Here is a 26,866-nt window from a genome sequence, read left to right as displayed (position 1 = left end):
GCTTCCCTGAATAGGGCCCACTCATTCAGACACGATCACCCCCGGTTCTAGTAAAATGGCAAAGACTTTATTTATCGGAGAAAGAGGCCTTGGGTACAGTCTGGGGCGGAGAGGGCAGGGCAGGAGCAGGGAAGGGGCACGCGGGACCCACCCTCATCGAGTCACCCTTGTCTGGCCAAGTGGAGCTAGGAGCAGGAGCAGGGCGGGCGTTGGAGACTGCAGTCAGACCCAGGGCTGCGGAGGAGGTGGGACAAGGACTTCGGGTGGCCTCCTCTCGGTCTCTGTCACATGCAAAAAAATTCTAAAAAGAGTAAAAAATAATTCTAGGGCTTTGGGTTCCATTTTAGTTGGCTGATTGGTTGGATTTCCCCCTGCTTTGTCCTGAAGACCCGGACCCCAGCAGTCAATCCAAGGAAAACGAGAGAGGGCGAGGAGGAATCTTAAAAATAGCGTCAGTGGGCATCGGGAGGCAGAAATGGCATCGAAAACAGACTTCTGGGGTCGGGGATAGGGGAGAGAAAAGATCGATTTGAAACTTGCAAGTCAGGACCCGGCTGTCCCCCTCAGCCCCTTCCCACGCGGGGAAAAGGGGCAGAAGGAAATAAAAGAAGTCAACTGCAATAGGCCTAGGGAGGCGAGGAGGAAGAGGGCCAGTGCATTCGCCACATGCAGAGAAAAATCAAAACAGTCGGGGCGGGCCCCCTCCTCCAGACCGCGGGGTTAAGTGTTCGTTACCCTCCCTACTGCCTCTCCCTCAGCAAACCCAGCAGCCTGAGAGCTTTGAAAACATGGAAATCTCCGAGATTTAAAAAAATAAAAGAAAGAAAGAAAAAAGTCAGGCTGAGGTGGGAAGAACCCGCTATATAAGTTTAAATATTTATACAGGAGCCATACAGAATTGCACGGCGAGGGCTCCCGGGGCGTCGGAGGCCGTGCGCGGCGGCCGGCCCGGCCGGCCAGCCCAGGTTTATTGCTTCGAGAGGGAGGAGGCGGCTGCCGGGAGCTGAGTCCGGGCCCGGGACGGGGGAGGAGAAGGCGGGAGTTGCAGAGGAGGTCCCAGCTCCCCTCGGCGGTCCGGGAGGCGGCGGGCGTACCGGCGCTAGGGGCCCGGAGCGGCGGAAGATCCCGGGCGCGGCTCAATCGTCCACGTCGATCTCTTCGTCTTCCTCGTCCTCTGAGCAGTCCTGGCTGCTGGCCGGCTGGTCCGTGAGCGGGGAGGCAGGAGAGAGCTGCAGGGGCCCGGCGCCGGGGGCCTGCGGGGCGCCCGGAGGGAGCGCCGGAGAGCCAGGCCTCGACTTGGCCCTGCCGCAGCCGCCGCCACCGCCGCCCGCCGCCTCCGAGTTCTGCTCGAGTTCGGCCAGCGCCACGATGTCCATCTGCCCGCTGGGGCCCAGTTTCTTGGCGGACTCCACGTCGGCCTTCATCTCCTCCAGGTCCCGCTTGAGCTTGGCACGCCGATTCTGGAACCAGGTGATGACCTGAGCGTTGGTGAGGCCCAGCTGCTGCGCGATTTGGTCGCGATCAGCGGGGGACAGGTACTTCTGGTAGAGGAAGCGCTTCTCCAACTCATAGATCTGGTGGTTGGTGAAGGCTGTTCGCGACTTTCGCCGCTTCTTGGGGGTCTGCCGCTGCCCGAATATGGTCATCCCGTCGCGGCCTGCGAGGAAACCATAAGTATAGGCTTGCGCCAGGGGAGAGGAGACCACACCCCGGCTCTCGTTCACCCCACCCAGGCCCATCCGGCCTGAGGTCTGTTGCAGTTCCCTTCTCAGATTTGATTCGGCCTCCCGGACTAGGGCAAGCCTCGCCTAAGGCAAACCTTCCCCGACAACTGTCTACCGGAAGTCTCTAGGAAAAATTGTTTTAGTCTCTGCTCCCCACCTAAGAGTTGATTTGAAAGACCCGAGGTCGCTAGAGCACAACGGAGCCAGACAGGGACGCCCCGACTGCTGGGTGAATGTTGATTCCACACCTCTTCCCAATCACCCTGACTCTACCCCTACCCATAAAAAGCCCTAGCTGAAAGGCTCTCAGTTCTCCAACCCAGGAACAGGGCGAGGAGCGCCCAGGCCACTGGGAACGGGAGGGAGCCAAGCAGAGCAGGCAAACTGCGGAGAGATCTTGGGTTCCCGCCACCCCTCCTGGGTCACTCGACTCTGGCCTATCCAGAGGTCCCTAGGAAATAGGGTTTGGGTCCTGTCCCACTCATTTCCACTCCCAGCGGCAGCGGCTTGGGCTGGAGGGCCCTGACAGCAGGCGCGGGAGGAGGTGGGCAGAGGCATAGGGTACAAAGAGTGGGGCACAGGGAGCGGGTCCTGGGGTGCTGGGCGCAGGGGAACCCAGCGGAGGCGCCTACCTTCGGCTGCCTGCAGGACGCTGACCTCCAGCCCCTTAAAGGTCTTGCTGGCGAGCTCCTCCAGCGCGCACAGCGGCGAGGTCTGCGAGAGCAGCGCGCGGCCCGCCAGGGGCAAGCCGCCCGGCGCGTGCTTGTCCGCGGCCGCCAGCAGGTGCGCCGCCCCGCACAGCGAGTAACTTCTCCGCACAGAAGGCTTGTTGAGGATGTCCTCGATGCTGAACGGAGTCAGCGGCTTGTTGGAGTTGGCGGGAGGCGGCAGGTGATCCAGCGGGCTGCGCCGCCGCTCTTCCCCCGGCGCCGCCTTGCCATCCTCTTTGGAAGTCATCTCGGCCTTGTTTGGGGGCCCGGCCGGGGCGGCTCGGGCCGCGGGGACCCAGCCCGCGGGCAGCTCGGGCGCCGGGCGGCGCGGGTGGGCGGCAGCGGCGGGCGGGAAGAAGGCCGCGCCGGGCCAGGCGCCGCGCCGGGCGCGGGGCCGATTAGCGCAGCGGCAGAGGCAAGCAGAGCTGCACGGGGCCCCGGAAGGAGGGCGCTGACGCGGGCGCCGCCGCCGCCGGGGCTTCCAGCAATCCGGGGCCCGAGCCGGGGCGCGCCGCGCGGGGCTCCAGTTTCGCCAGCCCCGGTGCTATTTAAAGGTGTCAGGTGGCTCCGCGGCGGCTCCTGGCCCCGGGTCCTGGCGGCGGCAGTTGGAAAAGCCGAGGCGAGGGCGCCGATCCCGTACTGCGAGGGGAGGCGGAGAGATGGGGCAATTGACTATTGCTAACAAGTTAGCCTTGATCGAGGAGTAATCAATTATCTGCAACGGCACTTCTCTATTTCTCTCTCCTTTCTCCCTTTCTCCTCTCTCTTCTTTCTCTCTGTTCTCTCTCCTCCTGTTCTCTCTCTCCCTCCCTCTCTCTCTTCTCTCTTCTCTGCTCCCCCCCGTCTCTCTCCTTCTCTCCCTCTCCCTCGCCCTCTCTTTCACTCTCTGTCTGTCCAATGCAAGCGGCTCTAAGTTGGGAAGCTCATTAATTAGCGGGCCGGGGGTAGGAGGAGCCGGCTGGAATTAGCCTGCCTAATGCGCCTGTCAGTCCGGGCGCTGCGCTGCGCTCGGCCCGAGCTGTTTGTAAATTACATTAGCGGCGCCTTTATTGCACCCGAACCTCGGGCGACTCAAAAGCCGCCGCCCCCACCCCAAACTGCAAGCCTCGCTCCCGGCGCACCCGCCTCCCGCCGGCCTGGCTGTGATGGTAGCGCTGGCCCGGAGGTCTCGGGCTCTCCGACCCGGGATTTGGCGCCCGAGAAGGGCCGCGTGAGCCCAGCCGGAGAGGGACGCGGCCGCCGCGCGGGCCAGGTAAGACCAGGAGCCTGGGTGGGCCCCGCCGCCGCCCAGTGCGGACTTTGCCGAGCTGAGATCAAGGACCCAGCGTGCCTACCCGTCGACCCTCCTTGTCCGTCACCCCCGGCCTTGGTCCATGCGCCTGGGGAGAGGGAATCTGCAGCTTCCAGGCTGGCCCGCGGGAGGTCCGTGCGGGTACTGCAGCCCTGGGTGAGGCGACACGGGACAGGGGTGGAGGACTCCAGGGGTCGAGGGGAGGGGGTCAGCCAGAGGAATCAGTCTTCCCCAGCCGAGAGGCGGAGGGGGGAGTTATTGGTGGCTCCAGGCACCTCTCCACCGGCCTGAGCCCGAAGCGACAACCTTACCTCTTCCGGCGGTCTTGCACACTCTTCGGGCCACGGCTCTCCCGGCCGACTGGGGCCACGGGACCGCCTGGTGACGGGCGCCCGACTGGGCAGCCGGGCCGGTTGCCTGGGCTAACGGGGCCGGCTCGGGGCCTCCCCGCTGAGCTCTGCCCAGGCCCCGGCCCGGGCCCCGCTGCCGGCCCCGCCCAGCCCAGCGCCGGGCTCCAGTACACCGCCCGAGTCCAGCTGTTCCGGATGCGGGGCGGGGGCCGGAGGGGGCCGGGCCAAGGCTGGGGCTGCGCTCCCAGGAACCCGCGGGGAAGCCGGGTTCGAGTCGGACTGGGGGCTGGGAACCCTATGGGCCCGACTCTGTGTACATCAGGCAAGCATTTGTGCGCCATCGGTATTTGAATGTGTTTACGTTTTTGAATGTGTACATTTGTTTGGGGTTCGCAATGTGTGTATTTGTGTAAACATATGTAACCTGTGGGTATTTAGGCGTGTTTGAACCCTACCTATGTCTTTCATTCCCTAGAGGCACCCAAAGGGGCTGTACCCCCAGGCTCTTTTTACTCTTGTTTCCCTCCCCTGGGTTTGTATGGGGGCGTTGGCCCCACCACCTAATTTTGCCCCTCTGCCCCTGAAGAAAGGAGCGGAGCAAGAGGGGCTGGAGCCAAGGGAGCTCTTTCCCTCCCCTCATACAGCCTCAGCCCTTTTCCTGGCTTTGTTTGTAAACTCCTGGGCAGGCAGTGTGCTCTGGTAGCCCTGCTTAGTCAAGAAAAGAGCCCAGAGAGGCCAGTGCAGGGCACTGTGGCCCAGCCTAGAGGTTAGGGTGGGAGAATAGGACCTTTTGGGCTTCTTGGACCCCCTCATACTTCCCCAGAGAGGGAGGAAGCCAAGCTGGGCTGCAGGGCAGGGGCCAGGGACAGGTTCTCTCCCGGGATGCCTCCAGCTCGGGCAGAGGGGCCTCCGCACAGCAGAGATTGGTTTCTTTATGTCCTGTTTAGTTGTTTGTTTGGAACATGGCTTGCAGCTCCCCAGAGAAAAGGGGACAGTGACAGAGAAAAGATTCCTGTTTGGGATGCAGTGCCTGCCCTCGCCCTGCTTGGGAGTATTGGGAAGAGTTATTCACCCTCTTTCCTGCATTTGCAAGGACAGGTGCTCAGAGGCAGGAATGGGGAGAGTGGGATTCTCAGTTCCCCGAGAGTGGCAGAACTGTCCTCAAAGCAGGCCTGTCTCTAGTGCATCAGCGCTGCTCTGAAGCCACGAGGGGATGCTGGGTCCAGCAACAGTGGAGTCAGAGTTGAGAAAGGTGGAGAGGGACCTGAGGGAGAAGGGGCCCGGGAGCCTGATGACCTTTGCTGGCTTGGAAGCTTGGAGAGCCTGAGGGGTCTTCCCTCTCCTCTCACTTCCTGCTCTCAGGATCCTGCCTCAGTCTCTGCTCCCCACCCCAGCCCTTTCCTGCCGTAACCCCAAAAGCCCAGACCCAGAGCCTAAGGCAAGTCGCATCCCCCATGCTAGAGAGGAGGCCTCTCCAGATCAGGGAACAGCAACTCTTGAGCCCCTACCCTGGAAGGAGCTCCATCCCATAACCCTCTGCCATTCTTGTCTGCACCTGATATTGGTCTGCAGGACAGTATCTTAAGGACTACCTTGCTGTTGTTGTCCCTTTCCCAGTCCCTCAGGAACGGTGGCGTTCAGAATTACTGTGACGCTGCCAAGAAGGTGAGGAATGTGAATTGGGGAGCAGAGGGGCAAGAGCATAGAATTCCTTCAATGGGGCCCTATTTCCGGGGATCTTTAGTCTTCGGCCACATCATGTCAAAGTGGACAGGACATTCCACAATCATCTGCTATATTACCTCTATACCCACCGTGGCCAAACCTCTTTTTCCTGCAGCCCAATCGGAAGGCTTTGTTTTTAGCCTAGTTGGTTGGACTCCCAGCAAAACAGCTCCAGCAGGCACATCTGGGGGCTAAGGGGGCATATGGTGACACCCACCCTTTTTTAGGGTCCCTTACTTCTATTGCCTCATCCAGGCTATGTTCAAAAACCAGGCCAACTGTCCCACTGACCTTTTCTCAACCCTGCAGTTTTTCCCCATTCCAGACCCCAGTGTGTGGGCCGCTAGGATCTTCTGAACTCCTAGAAACCCAAATCTACTGGCTTCCCGTGCCCCTCCAGCAGAGCAGGGGGCTGTATCTTGGGTTCGCAGTCAGACTCACTCCCTCTCCTCCTAGAGAGGGAGATCCTTGAGGGCAGGGACTTGGATCGGGGGATTCCATCCACCCCAGACCTGTGCAGGCAGGCGGGAACCTGGTGCCCTCCCTGTACAGGTTGAATGAGTTTTTGTTGATCGAATGGAGTATAAATGATTGTGTATTATGGAGGGGGGAGGCTTGGTCCTTGACTGTCCCCCCCCCAGGATTTCTGGAGATGATGAAAATTAGGGGAGTAATTCAGGGGCAGTGGGGGCGGGAGGGAGGGGGGGAAAGGCACTCTCCTGCCTAAGCCCCTTCCTGGGATCCAGTGCTGGGTGGGGAAGACCTCTGGGGTCTCCCACCCCCAGTCAGCTGAGCCAGTGTCATCTCCCATGAAGCTGGAAGCAGTTGGTCCCTGGAGTCTGCTGCACAGGGAATGCCTGTCTTCAGAGCCTAGTCTGTACTATATCCTGACTCCTGAATTCCTGCTTGCTGCCTCTGCCACCAGGGTCCAGCCTTATTCTGTCTTCAGTGGAAGGGGAAGGGATTAGTGTGGCAAAAATCTGTTTTCCCCTTACTTTAGTGAATATTTCAGACAAAGAGGAGGGAAAGAGCATTGCATGAATTGCCAGGATAAGGGGACCCTGTAGACCCAAACAAAATGAGTTATTCCTTAGCATAAGAGCATAATTCAAGTAAACCCCCAAATGCTCCATCAGCTTTAATCCAGATTGTTGTGGTAGCCCCATTTGTTTCCAGGTTATTCGTGTAAGCACCAGCAATGGCCCTCAGGCCAGAGCTCCCCTTAGAAAGAAAGGTTCTGACACTGCTTGAAAGGAATTAACTTGACCACCAATTGGGATCACTTTTGTCCCCCAGGGACCTGCTACTCTGACACTCCTTGTGGAATTCAGCGTGTTTCTTCTGCTATAGAAGTAGACTCCGATAGATGGCCTCCTGCCTCCCTGGCTGAACCAGGACTGCCCACTTGGTTTTTATATTCTGCCCTGGGCCAGCGTCAGCAGTAACAACAACAATAACCATGACAATAAACACCATAAGCCCTTACTGTGTACCTGGCTTCAGGCTAAGAGTTTTATTCATTTCATTTATTACTCACAACCCTGTGAGGTAGTAGCTACTGCTATCACCCCAATTTTATATATAAGGAAAATGAGTCCCAGAGAAGTTAAGTAACCCATCCAAAGTCACACAGCCTGTTTTGGATTAATTAGGATTTCAAGACTGTTCTGACTCTAAGTGTAATCCCAGAACCATGGCGGTTTTAACCAGAGCCCCCCCACCCCCCACCCAGGGCTCTCTGAATGGGCTTTATGGGCTCTGCAGATCCCAGAAATTGTGTGTAAAATTATGTGTGTGAGCCCAAGTGGGCACATTTTTCCAGGGGTGATATTACATAACACGTTGGATTCTCTGAAATGGTTGGAGATCCAGAAAAGTTTAAGACCAGAAGCAGGCCAATAGGCGAAGGGGGAGGGCGGCTGCCTCCCTGTAGGCCTGGGGACTTGGGAGCTGGCTGCGCCAAAATTCCGGCCAGGCTCCAAGACTGCTTATGGACCTGCCCTGCTCTCTGTGGCCACTGGACCTAGGACCTCATCTGGCAAAGAGAGGTGGGGGCAGGGACTGTGGCTAGGGCACCGCTTTGGAGAGCACCCCCTCCTGCTTCTCCCCCAACCCACTTCTTTTGTGAACTGAACTCCAGAGCCTGTGAGAGGGTGGCCCCACCACACGGTCCAACTTCTTCCAGGCACTTCAGCCCTGGGTGGTGTGTGTTGGGGGGGTGTAGGTACCCTTTGGAAATGGGCGGGGCAGAGACAGACCCCTTAGTGATAAAGACAGGTAGAGACAGGAAGAGACACTTCCTGGGAGGTGCTCATGACCCATGTGACCATGCTCCGCAGCCTCCAGAACATCCCTCTGTTTTGCTCCCAAGCCTTTGCTCCCCACAGCTGGCATCAGAAGGGTCTCTATCACTTCCCTTCCTTGTACCTTTTGCTCTGTTTTTAGTGCTCAGCTGGGGCAACTTCCCTGGCCTGTTCAGTTCCTCTGTGCTCCTTAGCACACCCCCCTTGGAATCTGTCAGATTGTCAGGAACTTGCTGGTTTGTCTGTCTGTCCTTCTGCCCCTCTCTCCACCTGGCTGTGGATCTCCTCCCCATGCCCTATGCCAGCCTGGCATATACCAAGGGCTCTTCATGCATTTGTCGAATAAATAAACTAAACGAATAATAAGAGATGAAAGGGAGAACCAGGAAGGACTGCATTCAGCCTGGGCCCCAGGGAGAGGACTAGGAGTGTGAGGGAAGGGTAGGTGCATTGTTTTGCCAGCTGTGTGCAGATGTGTGAGGCGTCCCTGCTGTTCATACCTCCAACACGCACAGGGGGGCACAGAGACCTCATTCTTTAATGCTTTTTGGCTATGGAGGGAGGAGGGAGGTCCTGGGTTCTGGACCCAGCTGTGGTGTGGCCTGATTCAGGAATGGAGTTTGTTCTCTCTCTCTCTCTCTCTCTCTCTCTCTGTCTCTGTGTGTGTGTGTGTGTGTGTGTGTGTGTGCGTGTCTCTACAGGATTGAGCCCCCATCATGTTTTGGGCCCAGAAGCAGAGAGGAAGAACAGACAGAAGAAGGAGGGTGACGGGCAGGCAGGAGTGGCAGGGGACAGACACTCTCACCCCAGTAGCCCAGGGGACTGTGAAAAGGGGAAAGGATAAGTGGGAGGAGTCTGTTGCCTCCCAGTGGAGGTGGCATTTGAATTGAGCTTTAAAAAAACCAGGAGCCTTTGGGTAGGTGCGGAAGCCAGGACCACTTTCCAGGCAAGAGTAACAGCCAAGCCAGAGGCCAGGAGCGGCAGCCCAGCGGGGGAGCCAGAGTGCCCTCTCTACTTCCTCCCTCTGTGGCCTGAGCAGCAAGCTGCTAGGGTGGGAGTGAAATCCTTGCTCCCTTGTGCACCCCCATTAGGTCTGCAGCCTGGGGCAGGGGCTGGTGGGCTCCTGGGATGGCTGTTAGGGGCTGCAGGGGGTTGACGGGGAGTTGGAGAGAGGCTGCACCGCCCCCCCCCCCCGCCCCGCGCGCGCCCTTGCTGCTCCTGGACCTACCCTGTGGGTTCCATTCTCCTTGCTACCCACAACTGATTCTCTCTCTTACTAACCTAGTTGGCCGAGGAACTCCTGGGTGGAGCAAAGCCGCTAATGCTGGTCGGTGCCACCCTTTCCACAGGAGTCTCACGGCCCGCGGCGCACCAGGCTGCAGGCCGGCAGCGGGGCCTGGGAGAGGGCGAGGGGGCTAGGAGGAGAAGCGCAAGCCAGGGAAGGCAGGGAGGCCCCGGAGCGGGCCGCGGCTGCTAGGCGGCCCAGGAAAGGCCTGAGTCAGGCTTCTCGTAATAAACTGCACCTGAATAATTCAGCAGCCGTGCGGGGGCTCATTGCATTAGTGCCGCCGCCAGCTCAGCCCCTCGCCTTCCCGCTGGGGGAGGGGGTCACTAACGCGCTGGACGCGGGGAGCCAGGTAAAGACCCCCTGCCTGCTCCTATCGTGGATTCGGCCGGGGCCAAGTCCCAGAAGACTCCGGGGTCCCCGAGATCCTCCGCCCGCCAAAGGTCAGAGGGCCGCCTGCTGGGCAGCGCTGTTTCCAGATAAGCCGCTCTCAAAAGCCTGCGCAAGAGAACTCAAGGCGGCAGAACCAAGGCCGAACAGGGGGCGCGGGGGGCCGGCCCACGGAGAGCGGAGCTGCGGCAGTGCCCAACCGCACGGAAGAACGTGCGGCTTGGCTCGGAGCAAAGGGAAGGAGGCTGACTCGGGCCTGTGCTCCGAGCCTGGATGCCCCGAGGCTGCTTCAGCGGGCCGGGATTTTCCTTTCGATCCGAGCGAAGCTCCAGGGAAGCCGCAGGACCCTCCATTCGCTGTGGAGCCCAGGTTCCCCGGCCTCTGTCCCCGCCTTTTTCGGACCCCCGGATCCAGTTCCTGCCACGTCAGCCGCGATGTGGCCGGGGCCCAGCGCTCTCGGAAAAGGTGGTGGGGGGAGGGGGGGAGGGAAGGGAGCCCCAAGCTGCTCAGTGCGCAGCGCCTGCAGCCTTATTTCGTTTGAGAGAAACCAGCTCCCCTCGGCTATTCTACCTCCCACAGGCCCCTGGGCTCCTGATCTTGAGGGATCACATCCCATCAAACGTCCACCGACGCTTAATTCCTCCAGCTCTTTCCCACGCCCCTTCACTTCCATTAGGCCCACCCCCACCCTCTCGGCAGCAGCCTCCCTACCCCTACCTGCTGAACCTCGGGCCCAGACTCTCACACTGGCCCCGCTGGCCCACCTGGAGCCCCGCTTGCCTGCGGGCAAGGCCCTCAGTCTGGTCTTCCCTGGTGGTCCAGGCAGCCAGACCAGAAGCCCCGGTGGGGTGGCGGCGGCAGAAGGCAGCTCGTTTCCCCCCTGGCCCACACCGCGCCCCACCAATCTTCTTCCTCCGAGGCTTCCTCCTCCTCCTCTTGCCTCTGCCGCTAGGTATTTCTTTCTCATTCGTTTTTTTTCATTAGGTGAGGTGAGTTCAGCCCCAGCCTCTGGGCCCTGGGGAGGCCTGGGCTCACTCTGCCTCTCTCCAGTCCTCGGCTGAAACGCTGGGTTAACGGCCAAATTTCCGACGCCTTCTGCAGCAGGGCCACCTGAGTGTCTTTGTAGAGGCAGGTGAGAGGGCTGATGGCACCATGACCTCAGACAACTCCACTCCAGGCCCGCTGTGTGACCTTGGGTAAGTCTCTTAACCTCTCTGAACTTTGATGGGGCAAAAGTCAGGAGATTTAGGTAGAGAGATGGGAGGCTAAGCTTTTTAATTCATTTGGGAAAAGGGGTTGCCTGCTTTGGGGCCTAAGGAGGAAGTGAGGTTGGGGAGAATTCTAGGTCTGGAATGGCCATTTATTTTAACGAATATTTAGGAGCAGCTGGTAGCTGCTTTTTATTTTTGTCTTTTACAGCTGGTAGGGTGCCATGCATTAGAAACCTTCTCTCCAATCCTCATCAGGTCTTGGTTTTACCAAAGAGGAAACTGAGGTTAAGATCACCTCCAGCTGGTCAGTGCCACAGGTGGGATTCCAACCCATATCCCGTTCCAGGCTCTCTTGAGTTTAAGCGGCAGTCTGCCTTGGACAGGTGAATTGAGCCCTCTCAGGGCTGGCTGCCACTTAAGCGTGGAGAGGTTGGGCTGAATCTCCAAGTGTTCCCTTTTTTCCGTGCTGGGAAAGCTTTGAAATTCTTGTTTTTAGGTAAATGAGTTTGGCAGCTCCCAGAGAAGGATGGAAATAAGACCCAGTGAGGGTCTTCAGGCGGGTTATGGCAGTGCATCTGGGACAGGACAGGGAGGGCAGCATTTCTCCAAAGCTGAGCCCGGGGAGGTGGCCGTGGCAGGGCCAAGGTAGAAGCCATCGCTCCCGAAGTTCCCCACCCCCCCACAAGTCTATCCATCTGCTCAAGAGTCTGTCTGTCCCTGCGGGTGGGGGAGGGGGGCTACGGCCCCGGAAGTCCTGGACCGAGGGAGAGAAGGAGCACCAGGGAGAAGGCACACGGCTCAGGGCAGAGGTATGGCCAGACGATCCCCCCCCTCTTTCACCCTCTCCAGGGGTGCCTCTCTGAGGTAGGGTCCTCCTAGCTGCAGAAGTGGGACTGGCTGTGGGGGAACAGAGGTGGGCAGGCTGGAAGCTGGCGCCTGGGGACCCCTGGCTGGGCAGGGAAGGGCTGGAATCCGGCTCCCCCGCGACCCGTCCCGAGCTCTCGCTGCAAGGTCGCCCCGTGGCAGCCCCGACAGGCCATGCTTCCCTCGGCACAAGTCCCATTATATTGTATTTATGTTTCACTTTATTGGTTTTTTTCCTCTCTTATTATTGTCTCACTCTGGGGGAGGCAAAGGATATAATATATTCATCTTTATTATACCAAATCTGTGTGAAGCATTTAATAAAATGCTGTTTCCACACAGCCAGGGATATTAGTGTGAGCTATTCTTAAGTTAATGCTCGGGTACTGAGGGCGCCGCCACCACAGCGCCTGCTGCTGGCGGCCCGGGGAAAGCGCAGGCCCCGGCCGGGTGCACCCCGCGCCCACCCTGAGCGCCCCGTGCCCGTCCCGCTTGGGCGCTCATCCTAGCGGTGGCTCCGTGACCCCTCGGGCCGCAGCCTGGGAGGAGGGCCTCGGAAGAACCGAGTCCGAGCCCGCCCCCCCCCTCCGCCTTTCTAACTGACTGTGGGCCTTGGTTTGTGCCTGGGAAGGGGGGGGCGGGGCGGGGCGTGGGGGGGGGAACCCGAGAATTCCATAACTGCTTTCCTCTCAGGGCTCTTTGTTGGGAGGTCGAAGAGGCCTTGAGGGTGGATAGGGCTTTATAAACAGGAAGGAAAAAAGGCAAGGATTTGTCGAGATGGGGCCCAAGAGAGCCACAGAGAAATAGGGGGGCTGCAACAAAAGTGGTTCTAGGCAGCATAGACCCTCAAGCTGAACCCAGCCCAGGCTGGGGAGCAGAGTGCAACTCCAGCTTGAGCAAAGCCCAGAAGGTTTCCGTGTTTCTGGGCTTCACCTGCAGCCACGGTGAAGGCAACTCAATGAAGTGGAGATCTTGAACTGTGGCAGCGGGCTCTCCTGTGGTTCTTCCTGTAGGTAGGCAAGCAGTCTTTGTAGTCCAATTTACAGCTAGTGCATTGAGACTCAGAAAGGTCAAGTGGCTTGTTTGAGGTGACCCAGCTGGAATGTGGCACCGGTGGATCACACTGTCTTAAGACTCTGCTTCGTCCCTTCCTCCCCCAGCCCTTCCCCCTCCTCCAGTGTTTTCCATGGCCTACAAGCTTTATATGTCTGCTTTCTAACTACGCACATACCTACCTGGGGATGCACCTGAGGAGGAGAATCAGTCACCTGAATTTCCGTATCCAGGCTCACTGCCCAATGTCCTTTAGAGCCCACTGCCTGGGTTCTTTTAGGGCCCAGATTTGGGAACACCAGCCTTACTTAGGCCCTTGTACCAGTGCTATGGGGGAAGGGTTGGGGACAATGAGGCCAGGCCAGAAGGTGTCGTGCAGGAAAGGAGTGGAGCGGGCGGGTAAGCACCCTGCTAGGACTAATACCCTCCCATGACTCTCAGCCCTCCTCTGCCCCCGTCACCTCATCTTTGGGGCTGTACCAGGTCACCCCCACGTACTGTCGGCTGCTGGTGGAAGCTTGTGTGGAGACTAAGGGTACTTGAAAAGTCTGACCGGACCCCCCGGGGCTGGCTGGGGGAGGAGGGTGCAAACTCACTGTGTGGCCCGGCTGGGACTAGGGGGAGACAAGTGAGGTGCCTGGGGCACAGGATTGGAGGGGTACTGGCTCCGTGTTGTGTACTTCAATTCTGTGCTCAGGCTGCCCATTTGTCTCCCCCTAGTGCCAGCTCTGCTGTGTGGTCCCAGGGGTGGAATCACCACCACGAATTGCTGAGCGGAGATAGGATGACTTCAGCTTATCCTTGTGAATGGCTTTCTGAAGGGTGGAAGTGAAAACAATGGAATGAGCTGCCTTGTGTGGGAGTGAGCTTCCCCCAACAGGTGGCGTATACAAGTAGGGCTTAGCACCTGCCGAGAAGGCCAATAGTCACCATTTTATTGTTATCATCATCATCTTCATCATTTTACGATTACTCCCTTTGTGCCATGTAAGAGCTTTACCTCATTATCCCACGTAACACATATAAATGTGTTTTGGTCAAGGATGGGATATCAGAGTCTCTGACCTTCTGGGTCCTTATCTGCTCTGAGAGTCTACTGTTGCAGAAGACAAAGGGCACTTCTGTTGATTCGGGTTGGTTCATTGCATTATAGTGATTATTTGGACTCATCTCGTGGCCTTTACTAAAGGTAAACTCTTGAAGGGTGAGGACTGTGTCTAATCTCATTTTTGTTTTTTACTGTTCCCTCTCCTATTCCATGTCCCGCACAGAATGAGGCACATAGCACATGTTTAATAAATACACATTGAACACACACAGGAGTAAACAAGTATCGAAAGCTGACCAGATGCTCCCTGGGCTCTGACCAGCAAGGCCATGAGGGTGGCCATGGGGAGAGCCGGGACCACTGTGCTGTCATTGTCCCCCTTCCCCCACAGCTGAGCTGAGTTCAGGCAAGCACTTATAGACCTCCCTGCCGCATTGTGTGCCCAGGCCTATTCTAGTCTGTGGGTGAGACAAGGGCCAGCACAGCTCTGCCGGTGCAGGAAGAGCTCAAGCCTCATCCTGGACGAGCCTCAGGAGAAACCATTCAGGTGGGGGAGGAGGTCTCCGGGGGGAGAGCTCAAAGCAGGGATAAGTCTGCATGACAGAGTTGGGACTAGAGCTAGGCCTTGAAGGGTAGGAAGAATGGAGAGTTTGGCAGGAAGAAATAGAGCGTTCCAGGCCGGAGTGAGAGGGCAGCTGGAGCAAAAGGGCAGAGCAGGACTGCTCGCAACAGTTTCGGAGTAGGCAAGGCTGGCCTAGCCAGAGCCAGCACCGGAGGAAAATAGGTGGGAAAAGACATTTGTGGAATGCCTTGAACGTCCAGACTCAAAGCCAGAGACCAGAAACTGAGACTCAGAAATCGGGGTGTACAACTCACAACTGAAGACCAAAGTCCAGAACCCAGCCTCCGCCAAAGCTGTCCTCTTGGTGAGTGTAAGATGCCACCATGGGGCTCCACACTCCAGGTGAGTGAGCTCCCTGGGTAACAAGGTAGACTCTTCTGATTGGGTGGGGCCGGGAAATCCGAGACCTGGCCTGAGCCCGGAGCTGGCCTGGGCACCCCCGAAGGCTGCCCCCTTCCAGCCTGGCGTGAGCAAGCTGTCCTGGGTCCTCCCAAATCAGAACCTGAAGTCTGGCATCATCTGCAGCCCAGGCCCCCTGAACCGGGGCAGAAGTCACCCACTGCTCTGCCCCCTGCCCCCACTCCCTGTCCTTCCCTCCGCCCTCCGATACAGGTGGGATCTCGGCTTCTAGGCTGAACCCAGCTGGGCCCGGCGGCCGGAGGGCGGAGCCACGGTGCCTGCGGAGGTGCCAGCCAGCCAGCGCGTAGGCGTTGCTCTGCCGGCCTGTCGCGGAGTGCAAGCCTGCCAAGGAGCCGGAGCGCTGTGCCGCGCGGAGGGTGTCAGGGGTGGTATTGTCGGCGCACAAATGCTCAACTTTATGTACTTTTAACTAGAGGTGTAACAGATGGCCCCGTTTCTGTCCAAGCCAGGGAGACTGGTGCCCATTCCGGCTGCAGCCAATCAATCCCGCCACTCTGGGGGGAGCTACAAGCTGGGCTGGGAGGCCTGGAGCCAGCAATCGCGCAAGGCTGTCTGCTCGGGCTGGCCCAGTGCTGCCTCTGCCAGCCGCTCAGCCATGGGCCCGGGGAGATAGGAGGGCAGGCAAGTGGCAGCCCTGCCCAGCAGCCCAGTCAGAGGCCTGCCTGGGAGGGAGAGCCTGGATCCACCCCCCAGAACCCAAATGGCACCGAGACATTCAGGTCCCCAGCCTGCCCCACTTTGTCCCCATTCTCCCCTGGCCCCCACCCAGTACCGAAACCCCAAATTTCTGGCCTTGAATTGCTCCAGATCCATAACCCTGTAGTATCCCGCATGGTGGACATCAGATGTTGCTCAGGACCGGGGATGAGTAGTGGTGCCTTTGGGAGAAATCATCATGAGACTGTAGAAGTCTTCAAGAAATGCCCAAGACAGCGGGAGAAGAGGAGAAAACAGCAGGATCCGGGGCTCCCAGAGCTGGGAGAAACTGTGAATTCATCGATTCATACATTCATACAGTCAGTCAACAAACACTTAGTGAAAGCCTACTGTGTGCCACGTCCTTTGCTGCATCTGTGCACTGGGGGCACAATGATGGATAGGACATAATTGCTGTCATTGAGACCCTCTCAGGGGAAGACAGACAAATACACGGGTAATTGGTAAAAGGGCTCATAAGCGTCTCTACGAGGACCGGAAGCACAGAGCAGGAGTATTTAACCCTGCCTGGGAGGTCCAGGGAAGATTCCAACAGGAGCTGGCTCTGAGCTGGGTGTTAAAAGACCGGTAAGAGTTTCCACTGGACGGGAAGGCAGGGAAGCGCATTTGAAGGGGGAGGAATAGCATGTACAAACACATAAGAACGTGCATGGTGAGGTAAGGCTGTGGAAAGATGTGAGTGTGACTGGGGTTTGCGATACGGGAGGAGAAGTGGAGTGGATGAGACTGGGCAGGGGAGGGGGCCGGGCCTGGTAGGCGATGCCCCGCTCTGTCTCAGCAGGCTGGCAACCTGACCTGCCAGATCTCTTCCCTCAGTTTTCCCTCCTGTGACCCTACTGCCCCTCATCCTGGGCTTGGAGGGAGTGAGGAAAGAAGGCAAGGCCTGGCAGCATGTGGGTAAAGCCAGAATTCAGGGAGGGGGCCCTCGTCCAGGCTTCCCTCCTTTCTTGCTTTGAGGGCTAAAGCCATGAACCAGGGGGCTGACTTTCCCCCACCACGTGCCCCATGGATTTCTGAGTCTTCAAAAAATAGCCTTTTCTGTAGGTTCCCTAGAGAGGACTTAGAATCTTATGCACTCATTCATTCATTCATCAAGAAATAAGCATCAGCTATGTTCAAGGCCCAGGCAGGATACTGAGGTAGAGTATTCAGTATACTGAACTGTGAGCAGCTCAAGTCCAGATGCAAGAAGAAGACAAGAGTCTGGGCAGGTGTCCTTCTGTTTGCAAGAAACACAGGTACACTTGAGTAATCCCAAGAAAAAGGAGGGCCTTTGTATCGAAGCACATGGCTTGGCAATGCAACTGGGCCCAGAAAGCATGCAGGGACCAAAGCAGCTCTGGGGACCAACTTCCTTTTCATAGTAAGGTGGAAAGGCACTCCATAGGGTCTCTCTCCTCACTAATACTAATGCAATTATTATTACAGGGGGAAGAGGAATGATAGCTAGCAAGTTCTGAGCACATACCAAATGCCCACCACATTGGTTTCCATGCTTATCTCAGTGAATCCTCTCAAGAACACTACGAGTTAGTGAATATCATAACCCCATTTTACATATGAGAACACTGAGGCTCAAGGAGGTTAGGTGTCCTGCCCCAGGTTCAAGCCAGGAAGTGGAGGAGTCAGGACCCTCACTCAGGGCGGCCTCCAGCGCCCCAGCTCATAACTGTTTCTGACCTCTGTGCGGCATCGAGAGCTTCCTGGATTCCCTCATAATTTCTCATAACCGTGACTTGCACTTGACCAGCCGGCCTCTCCGAGTCTCTCTCTGCATCACCTCGGCTAACTGCTCTAGTCTCTCCATATTTCATAGTTCGAATTCCCAGGAGAAGAAATGGGATTGGCCCAGCTCATCTTTTAATGCCAGGCCACATCATAAGCAGCTGCCCAGCCAAAGAGCTGGCGGGGAGCAGGGCCGCCTGCAGCCACAGATCAGCATCATCGATACATCCAAGAGTAGAAATAAGATCATACGAAGGGCAAAGTGCAAAGTGCTACAAGAGATGTGCAAGAAAACGATGAGGGGAGACTTCATGGGGGGGCATTTGATGGTTTGGGTCTTGAAATAAGATGGTATTTGGGGAGCAGTGTTGGTAACAAGGATTTCCTGAAGAAAGGAAGAGAATGAAAATAAGTGTAGGACTGGGATAGCACAAGTCATGTTCAAGGACCACTGAGGAGTTCTGCTTATTAGGAGAGTAGGGTGCCTGGGATAGAGGCTGGAAGGCAGGACTTGAATGCCAATGTGAACGTCAACTTAATTCAATAGGAGTCATGGGAGGTTTTTGAGCAGGAAAGGGATGTGAACACACACATGTGCTTTTGGTAGGATGACCCTATGCCCAGGGCAGTTCCAATTTATGCCTTTTGCCCCACTGTAATTATTTTTATTCTTTTTTTAAAGATTTTATTCATTTATTTTAGAGAGTGTACAAGTGGGGGGAGGGGCAGAGGGATGGAAAGTAGGAGAGAAGCAGCAGAGCCTGAGGCCTGGCTCAATCTCAGGACCCTGAGATCATGACCTGAGCCAAAATCAAGAGTCAGACACCTAACCGACTGAGCTACCCAGGTGCCCCTATTATTTTTATTCTTAAAGTTTATTATTATTATTATTATTATTATATTATTATTATTAGTTTACAGAGCTCCTTTTTACTCTCAAAGGCATCCAGATTTGAATTGTAAAGTACATGGTCACTCCAGCTTTAGAGGCTGTGGGCTATTACTCTGCTAGGATTGGTGAGGGCGGGGCAGGCTGAGAGGCAGGCTGATCATGGATAAGGATATTGCCCTAGTGCAGGCCAGGAAGGCCAGAACCAGGTGCGGGCACAGAAGGTAGAACACAGGGGCGCCTGGGTGGCTCAGTTGGTTAAGCGACTGCCTTCGGCTCAGGTCATGATCCTGGAGTCCCGGGATCGAGTCTCGCATCGGGCTCCCTGCTCAGCGGGGAGTCTGCTTCTCCCTCTGACCCTCTTCGCTCTCGTGCTATCTCTCATTCTCTCCCTCTCAAATAAATAAATAAAAAATCTTTAAAAAAAAAAAAAAGAAGGTAGAACACAAAGGAGTGTGGGCAAGAGACAGGGCTAAGGCAGAAGTGGTCAGACCTGGCAGGTGAATGGATTTGTGGGGGCAGGGGGTGAAGGAGAGGGGGGTAGTCCAAGTAACTCCTGGGCATTCACCTTGATTGTTGGGAAGAATGGTGGAAGTCTAAAGGCAGAGCTTGTTTGGGCTAGGGGGTGGAGATGATTGTGGTTATGATGAGTTTGAGGTGTCCTGGGACATCTGCTCAGAGATGCTCAGCAGGAAGTTGGACATCACAGACAGGAACTCAGAAGCTGTCAGTTAAGGTTTCTTCCAAAGAGATGGCTCATGGAAGCCAGGGGAGTGGTGAGCTTGCCAGAGACAGACAAGACTGGAAGCTGAATCCTGGAAGATTTCTGTATTTGGGCAGTTGGAGGAGACTAAGAAAGAGTAGTTGGAAAGTTAGGAGGAAAACAAGGGAAGCTAGTGACCTAGAGATGATGAAGTTTTTAGGGAGGGAATTGGTATTAAATCCTGCAGAGTGATCAGTGAGGAGGGCAGAGTCAATGGCCAGCAGGTTTGGAAATGCCAAGATTACAGGCAACTATAAGAGATGACAGGGTGGTGGGGATGTTGCATGAAGAGTGAATGGCAAAGAGCTAGAGGCAATTAGGGTGATTTCTCCTTCAAAAAATTTGGGAGAGGGATGCCTGGGTGGCTCAGTCGGTTAAGCGTCTGCCCTTGGCTCGGGTCATGATCTCAGGGTCCTGGGATCGAGTCCTGCGTCAGGCTCCTTGTTCAGCGGGGAGCCTGCTTCTCCCTCTGCCTGCCACTCCCCCTGCTTGTGCTCTCTCTTCTCTCTGACAAATAAATAAATAAAATCTTAAAAAAAAAGTTTGGGAGGAAAAGGGAGGGGAAAGTAAGATGAACAAGATGTAGGAGAAGATGCTCAATGGAGGAAGTTCTGGAAAATGCTGGACAGATTGGATCCTTGGTGAGGAGGAAAAAACTCTTCTTCCTCAAGGACAGGAGGAAAGAAAATGGATGGGTAATAGGGAAATTCTGGGATGGGCTGATGAATTTGGGGACAGATGGAAAGGGGAACATTATTTGAGGATCAGACTCCATAGTCTTGGTCAATTTAGAGTCGAAGGCTTGCAGAGAAAGTGTGAAGCGGTTGTGGAATTGTAATGATGACTCAGTTATAGATGAGGGTTTTTATTTTTTAATGCATACTGGTGAAGCATGAGTTGAGGGAGCATAAATGGGCCAGTTTTTTCACCCGCTCCAGCGTGCCCAGGAGTAGGAGCCAGAAAGTGGATGGCAGTGTTGCTTAAGGCTAGAGATTGGTCGGCAAGGTGGCAGGAGGCACGTTGTTGAAATGGCTGATACGGAGCTAGGGTAGAGAGGAAGTAAAGCCAGGATGGGGGTGACGGACTGGGAGAACGTGGAGGGTTTAAGGGACCAGAGAATGAGTCAGTAGAAAGGAGGAAAAGAGTGAGGCAAAGGATAGGAGATTGGGATCAAAGAAGAGAACCGCAGATTCTGAAATTCTGGAGTTTCCAGGGGCGAGGGGTGGTCATGCCAATTAGTGGCTTGGAGAGAAGTAAAAGAAACTGTCCAGAATGGCTGGGCTCAATACCTCCCAGGCACTGATGAGGCTGGGTGGGGTGGCTTGGAGTTAAGCTGCTTTCAGCATCCCCATTGGGTTTCCTCAAGTTTGCTTTTTTGTTCTGTTTTGTTTTTTAATTACACGAGTAGTTCATGTTCCTTTATTAAAAAAAAAAAAATCTGGGGATCTGATGCACAGCATTGTGGTTATAGTTACTGGTAGCATATTGTATACCTGAAAATTGCAAAGAGAGTAGATCTTAAATGTTCTCACCACAAAAAAGACATGGTAATAATGTGATATGATGGGGGGTTAGCTAATGCTACAGTGGTAATCAGATTGCAGTATGTAAGTGTGTCCAGTCAACACATTGTACACCTTAAGTTTACACAATGCTATATTTCAATTATATATCAATAAATCTGAAAAGAAGAACATGATCAAAATGACCAAATGTGTTTATCAAAATGATCAAATGATCGAAATGAAACTAAATTAAAATTGCCTGTACTCCCACCCTTCAGATATTATTAAAGTTAACATATTGGTGAGTAGTCTTTCAGAACTTGATGAATATGTACTTTTTTAAAAAAACAAAATGGGGGAATCACATAATGGTTTCTTAAATAACTTTTAATTTTGGAATAATCTTAGATTTCTAGAAAACTTAACAAAGATAGTACAGCACGTTTCCATATGCCCCTTAGCCGGCTTCCCCCAGTGGTAACATCCTGCATTACCAGGGGACATTTGTCAGAGCTAGGAAGCCAGCGCTGGTATATTATGATTCACTGAGCTCCAGACTTTATTTGGCTTTTACTGGTTTTCCCACAAATGTCCTTTTCTGACTTCAGGATCCCACCCAGTCCCCACATCACATTAGGTGCACATACTGTTTTAAGCAACCTGCTTATTTTACTCAACATTTTGTGTAAACCCCTTCCGATGATGCTGAATGTTCTTCCACGCCGTCGTGTTAATGGCTGCGTGCTTTTCCACTGATGGTCCCGCCACTGCCAATCCCTCCTGGAGGGTGTTGATGTTGTTCCTGATTTTTCACCCTTATAAACCGGGATGAGCCCCTTGAAGCTAAACCGTCTGGACTATCCTTGCTCATTTCCTACCGTACATTCCTGAATATGGCATTGCCGGGGCAAAAGGGATCCCCCTTGTAGAGGCTGTAGATATATCTTATCCGGCTGGCCTCCTGCAAGGTTGTACCAGTCTACTCTCACACCAGCATCACTCAGGCGACGGCCCCTGGAATCTGGGGAGACCTCCTGTGCTGGGAGCTGGGGACGGGGCCTGAGAGGCTGCCTAAGCTTTGTTCTTTTGCCAGGAGCTGAGCTGTCGGGGAGGGAAAGGATGAGGAGAGGCTGTAAGGGGAGAGGGAGCTCTCCTCTCCCCCCATGAAAGTTGAGAGGCAGGAGGGCAGCTCCCTGAGCCAGCCGGGGGGCAGCAGACGGATTGGGAAAAACGTAACCTCCTTGAGACGCATGCTCCAGTTCAAGCAGGAGGCATTAAGGATGAAATATCTCCTGAGCAACAATTCATCTCTAACTGGGAGGAGAGGGACTCGCTGACATTTAGCTGTGATCAGGGGCTGCACACGCCTGTCTCCAGAAGCCTAACAGGAGCGTGGCCGCCTGTGTGTGCGAGAGACTCTGTGTGTGTGTGTGTGTGTGTGTTTGTGTGTAACAGGGTGTGAGGGACCGTGTGCAACTCTAGTGAAGCAGTGGGCATACGGGTGACATGGTGTGAGAGCAGTCGTATGTATGTGTAACAGGATGTGAAGGATTATGTGGCACTGTGGTGGAGCTGTGTCTGCACGTGTGACAGTTCCCGTGTGAGAATCTGCGTGTGATACAAGGACCCTTTAAGGGCATGTCAAAGGCATGTCTGTAGTAGGGGCGCGGAGCCCATGTGAGCCTGGCGGTGATGTTGAATAGGTGTGGGGGACTGAGCAAGAGCATGCCAGGGCATTGCATAATACCGTATGTGTGACAGTGAGAATCACCCTGACATTGGCCTTGAGACATCATGAGATTGGGTATGAGGTATTAGCTGTGACACTGACCCCCCGACTAGGCTAGATCTCAGGCCTCTGCCAGCCCATGAGGTGACTTTGTGAGGATTAGAAAAAGATACCCCTTCCTCCACAAAGACACAAGCCCCCCACTTGTGCAGAGTGCGATCCACCTAACTAGGTGAAGGCACGGGGTGGGTTCCTTACTCTCTTAAAGTCCAGAGGACTTTTCTCCACCATGACACTTATGATTTCAGTGTCTGTAGCAATCTTGTGTAAGTATTTGTGGACTCTCTGTCTCCCCTCCTAGGCTGTAAGCCCCCTGGAGGCTAGGCCACTTGTCTACGTCTGTCTTATTCGTGGCTGTAACACTATAGCTCCTAGCCTAGTGCGTGGGGCCCGAGAGTTGCTCCACACACATTCATTTGCTGGATGACTAAATGAACGAATAGGGACAGATGCAGGTGTTCATCTCTGTGTGCACATGCGTGTGGACATACGGACCTGAGCTAGGAGTTTGTGTGTATCTGCTGGGTGTGTGCATGCAAGGGAGTGTCGTTGGCGTTCCCCAGAAGGTTCTTTTCTCCTACTTCCTAAGCCCTCACCCCCAAATAGGCCAAAGATAGGGGTGACCTGAAGACATGAAGACCTTTGAGGAGAAGGCCAGCTTCACCTCTGCACTGTGCTTGGACACTCTGGGAACTCTGGGGGCCGCACTCACTCAGTGACTGCCTCCGGCCTCCCTTTCTCAGCAGAGGCTCGGACACAATGTCCTGAGGGTGCTCAGTCAGACCCTGGAGGTACCTCCCCTAGCCCACAAGGACCCTAACATTTCCCCTCCTCTCCTACCCCCACTCCCATCCTTCCAGAGTCGGAGAAGGCAGACAGCATGCTGTCTGCTCTGGAATCTGACCTCAGGAGCTGACAATCCCCTGCCTCTGGCCTCTGCCCTCTCTCCTAGGGCCCTCAGTGCTTCTTCCCTGGGGATGATTTCCGGCCTGTGCAGACATCGGCCTAGCAGGGAGAAGAGGCCAAAGATATTTTCTCTGCTTCTGGCCATGGGAGACCATCCCCTGCTTCTTTCAGGAGAGGGATCGGGATAGATTAAGGATGGGGGGGGGCGCTTCCCTCCTCTGTCACCATCCTCCCGCAATTTTCAAAGCTGCTTGGCTCCATAGATGACTGGAACCAATCGCAGGCAATGTCCCTGTCAGGGCATAGCGGCGCTCATCCATTACCTGCTGCAATGTTGCCCGCCGCCCTCTCCGGGGGACAGACTCAGGCATTTGGTTGACCCTTGACAAGCTGGAGAGGCCAGCGGCACCTTTTCCTTATTCTTTTCTCGGTGACAGCTGAGGACTCCTTAAGGATAAGAACCAAGTCTTGTACATCTCTGCATCTCTAAAGTGCCGCTCAGTCAGTGCTCAGCACATAGTAGTTGCTCAATGAACCGGGGGAACAAATGAAAGCATGAGAGAGGGGAGAGGGGGGACTTTACCTCTTTTCTTAGGTGTGTTTATTTATTTTAGATTTTATTAGAGCACGCATGTGGTGGGGGCAGGGGCGAAGGGAGAGGGAGAGAATCCCCTCTGATTAGTGCAGAGCCTAAACTGGGGCTCCATCTCATGACCCTAAGATCATGACCTGAGCCAAAACCAAGTCGCTCATCTGACTGAGCCACCCAGGTGTCCCAGAGGTTGTGTTTATTAACTGATATGTCTATGACCAGAGGGTCCTCTTGTAGTGACAAGAGGTGGCTGCCTTTTTTCCTTCCACCTGGCCACTTCCCTGAGTCACTTTGCAATCCTTTGGCCCAGCATTTGGGAGGAAGGTCACTATGAGCATTTGGCTGTCCCCAGTATGTAGGCAGATGTCACATGTCATGGAGCCACCAACCCCATCCTCTATGCAGATAGGCAGGAAATCAACCCCTTTTGCCTTGGGCAGAACCTCTTGCCGGGCATCGAGAAGGGGTCTGGCCTCAAAATATATGGAAAACAAGGATCTAGTCCCCTCCTTCCTACCTCACCACCAGCCCTCTGGTAAATATTATTCAGATCTAGGGATTGGAGGTCCATTCCTTCAGGGTAACATGATCAGATCAAGAGATGCACCCTGAGATCTAAACTCAGTCCAGATGCACATCCTTTCCTTCCCTGTGAACGGTGTGTAACTGGATGGGTTGACTGCTTACAGAAAACCTGGGTACCTGTGGATCCCTGGGAGGGTAAGAGGGTGACTGGTGACCACAGCTGGAGCACCGAGGAGGGGAGAGATGAGAGCTCTTCCTGCCTCTGACATGGCCGCCACCATCACTAACACTAGAGGAGCCTCCTCCCCCAAACTCTCGCTGTCCATGGAAGAGATATGAGATGTCCAGGGTCTCTCTCTACCGCAAGATGACCACAAAAGAGCAGTGTTCCCATTCTTTCTGGGGTCAGCAAGGAAATACATGAGGGCCATCATCTTACTGTAATCTCCACTGGACAAACCAGGGAGAGTCAAGAGCTTGTCCTCTCCCCTCAACCTATTCTCCTTCCTCTCACACTTCTATGCCCTAGGTTTGTCTGTGGTAAGTCCTGCCAAAACACACCCTTTCCCAGCTTCCTCTGGGCTTGGGAGTCATCAGATCAGCCTTTAGGAACCAGCTATACAAAAACAGCCTGTTTTCACTCAGCAAAAATCCAAGAAAAGGTGTTGGCAGGGTCTTAGTCCCCTGAGAGCACTCGGCAATGTCAAGCTCCCCAGGTCTAACCAGACAGACCTCTGTAACTAACGGCAGAGTGCCCAAGGCTAAGTGGCTGTGAGTTAAAGATAAACCAAGGGTCCAAAACCCAGAGCATTCAAGCAGGCAGAAAGGGACTGTAGATTTCAAAGGACAGGTCAGGGTAGGCAAGAGTCCAGAATCTGAAAGGTCAAATAGGGCAATGAAAACTTGATTCTGGGGCAAGAATGATTGAGTGAGGGGGATGCTGAGGTACAAGGGGGTACAACAGGATTATTTTGACCAGGCGGAAATTTGGAGGACACTCCAAGGTCTTCTAATTAGGACAAGGACAAGCTAGGGGTGACCTTAGAAAATGAGGCGAAGTTGATGTTGGAGATCCTAATACTTATTATGGTGATGATAGAAGTGGCTGTGGCTGTGAGGCTGATAATGATGGTGATGGGACAACCCTGGTGACAGCAGGGATGGGGTGCTGGGCAGTCATGATGGTGGTGGTGATGGTTGCTGTCCTAGTGAAACGTGGTAATAATGAAACTAGCCATGACAGAAGCAATAATTTTGGGGGTGATGATAGTATCACTGGGTAGTGGTAATAATAATTACGGTCACAAGTGAAGGTGGCTGTGACAATGGTAGAGATATCCAACTGTCCAGATGCAGGACTTGGTGACAAGGATTACATTGGTTAATATGGACTCCCTTTGTTTAGTATGATTGTTCTTTTGTTAATCCCAACAAGTATATGAGATGAACCTGATCCTTCAGGTAAGCTCCAGAGGAATGTGTCATGGCCCCGGGCTTCTCTGAGCTAGGAGGGAGGACCCCTTCTCCTAATGCCTCTGTGATCACACCTGATTATAGGCCAAGTAGAGATTGGAGGGCAAGCCACACTCCACTTTCCCTTCCCTTTCTCCATCTCCCTAAGGGTCTACATGTTTCCTAAAAAAGCCCTTCTCTAGGGTCCAGTATAGGAAACTAAGGTAGAGAGGTTTTTCCTTGTGGGTCGGAGCCAGAGCACAATGGGTAGGCCAGATATCTGGCCACAAATGGGTTAACTGCCAAAAGGCCCTCTTTGTAGCAGCAGGGGTACTGGTTACCGTTAGCCGTTAGCCGCAGTAGCTCAGGGCTGTCCTCAGTCCCTCACTGGCTCAACCTCTGGCAGTTCCCTTCGACCTGTGCTGGCCAATCCTGACCCTCCTAGATAAATGTGGCTCCTGGGCACTGGAAATTCAGCTAGTCCAACTGAGATGAGAGTGTAAGATACACCCTGGTTTTGGAAACTTAGCATGATGAAAAGAATGGGAACCATCTCTTTAATAATTGTTTATATTGATCACATGCTGAAAAAATATTGTGGGCATATTGGGTGAGATAAAATAGATTACTAAAATTCACGTCACCTGTTTAATTTTTTTTTAAAGGTGTCTATTAGAAAAATTTTAAATAACACATGTGGTTCCCATTACACTCTACAGTGCTGCCATAGATCATTTGCTTTTCCTTTGTTCAGGGAGGCAAAAGGAAAGAAGGCAAGCAAATTACAAAGTGACAGTGGATTAAGCACATAAATGGTTTGTTTCTCTTTCCCATTAAGTCCAAGCGGAAGCACTCCAGGGTCGAGGCCACCGCCTCCTTCTTTGTTCCTGCTTCACTATCTTCAATACCCGGTTTCCATCTTGAGCTCTAAGATGGATGCTTTAGTTCCCATGTCCATTTTACACCCAGGGAAAGGGGGAGTAGAGAATGTGGAGAGTCAGCTCCTT

General features: G+C 54.6%; 1 protein-coding gene across 1 annotated transcript; it reads right to left on the bottom strand.

Annotated features, from left to right (window-relative positions):
• Positions 1–1,136: 1,136 nt before the first annotated feature.
• Positions 1,137–2,681, bottom strand: LBX1 (ladybird homeobox 1). Its single transcript, XM_025880381.2, has 2 exons — positions 2,357–2,681; positions 1,137–1,657 (listed from the first exon to the last, which is right to left on the bottom strand). The coding sequence occupies exons 1-2, from the start codon at positions 2,679–2,681 to the stop codon at positions 1,137–1,139; spliced, it is 846 nt and encodes a 281-aa protein (XP_025736166.1).
• Positions 2,682–26,866: the final 24,185 nt, after the last annotated feature.

The sequence above is a fragment of the Callorhinus ursinus genome, unplaced genomic scaffold (genome assembly GCF_003265705.2).
Source record: "Callorhinus ursinus isolate GAN/ISIS: 27379988/994484 unplaced genomic scaffold, GSC_fseal_2.0 scaffold20, whole genome shotgun sequence".
Lineage (NCBI taxonomy): Eukaryota > Metazoa > Chordata > Mammalia > Carnivora > Otariidae > Callorhinus > Callorhinus ursinus.
Note: the sequence above shows the minus strand (reverse complement) of the source record. Positions and strands in the feature narration are given on the sequence as shown.

What these genes read in the sequence shown, in the direction of transcription:
- LBX1 (XM_025880381.2), bottom strand. Translation starts at nt 2,681, where the DNA reads ATGACTTCCAAAGAGGATGGCAAGGCGGCGCCGGGGGAAGAGCGGCGG. An exon ending in CGTCCTGCAGGCAGCCGAAG is followed by an intron (nt 1,658 to 2,356) that starts GTAGGCGCCTCC and finishes GTTTCCTCGCAG; the next exon opens with GCCGCGACGGGATGACCATA.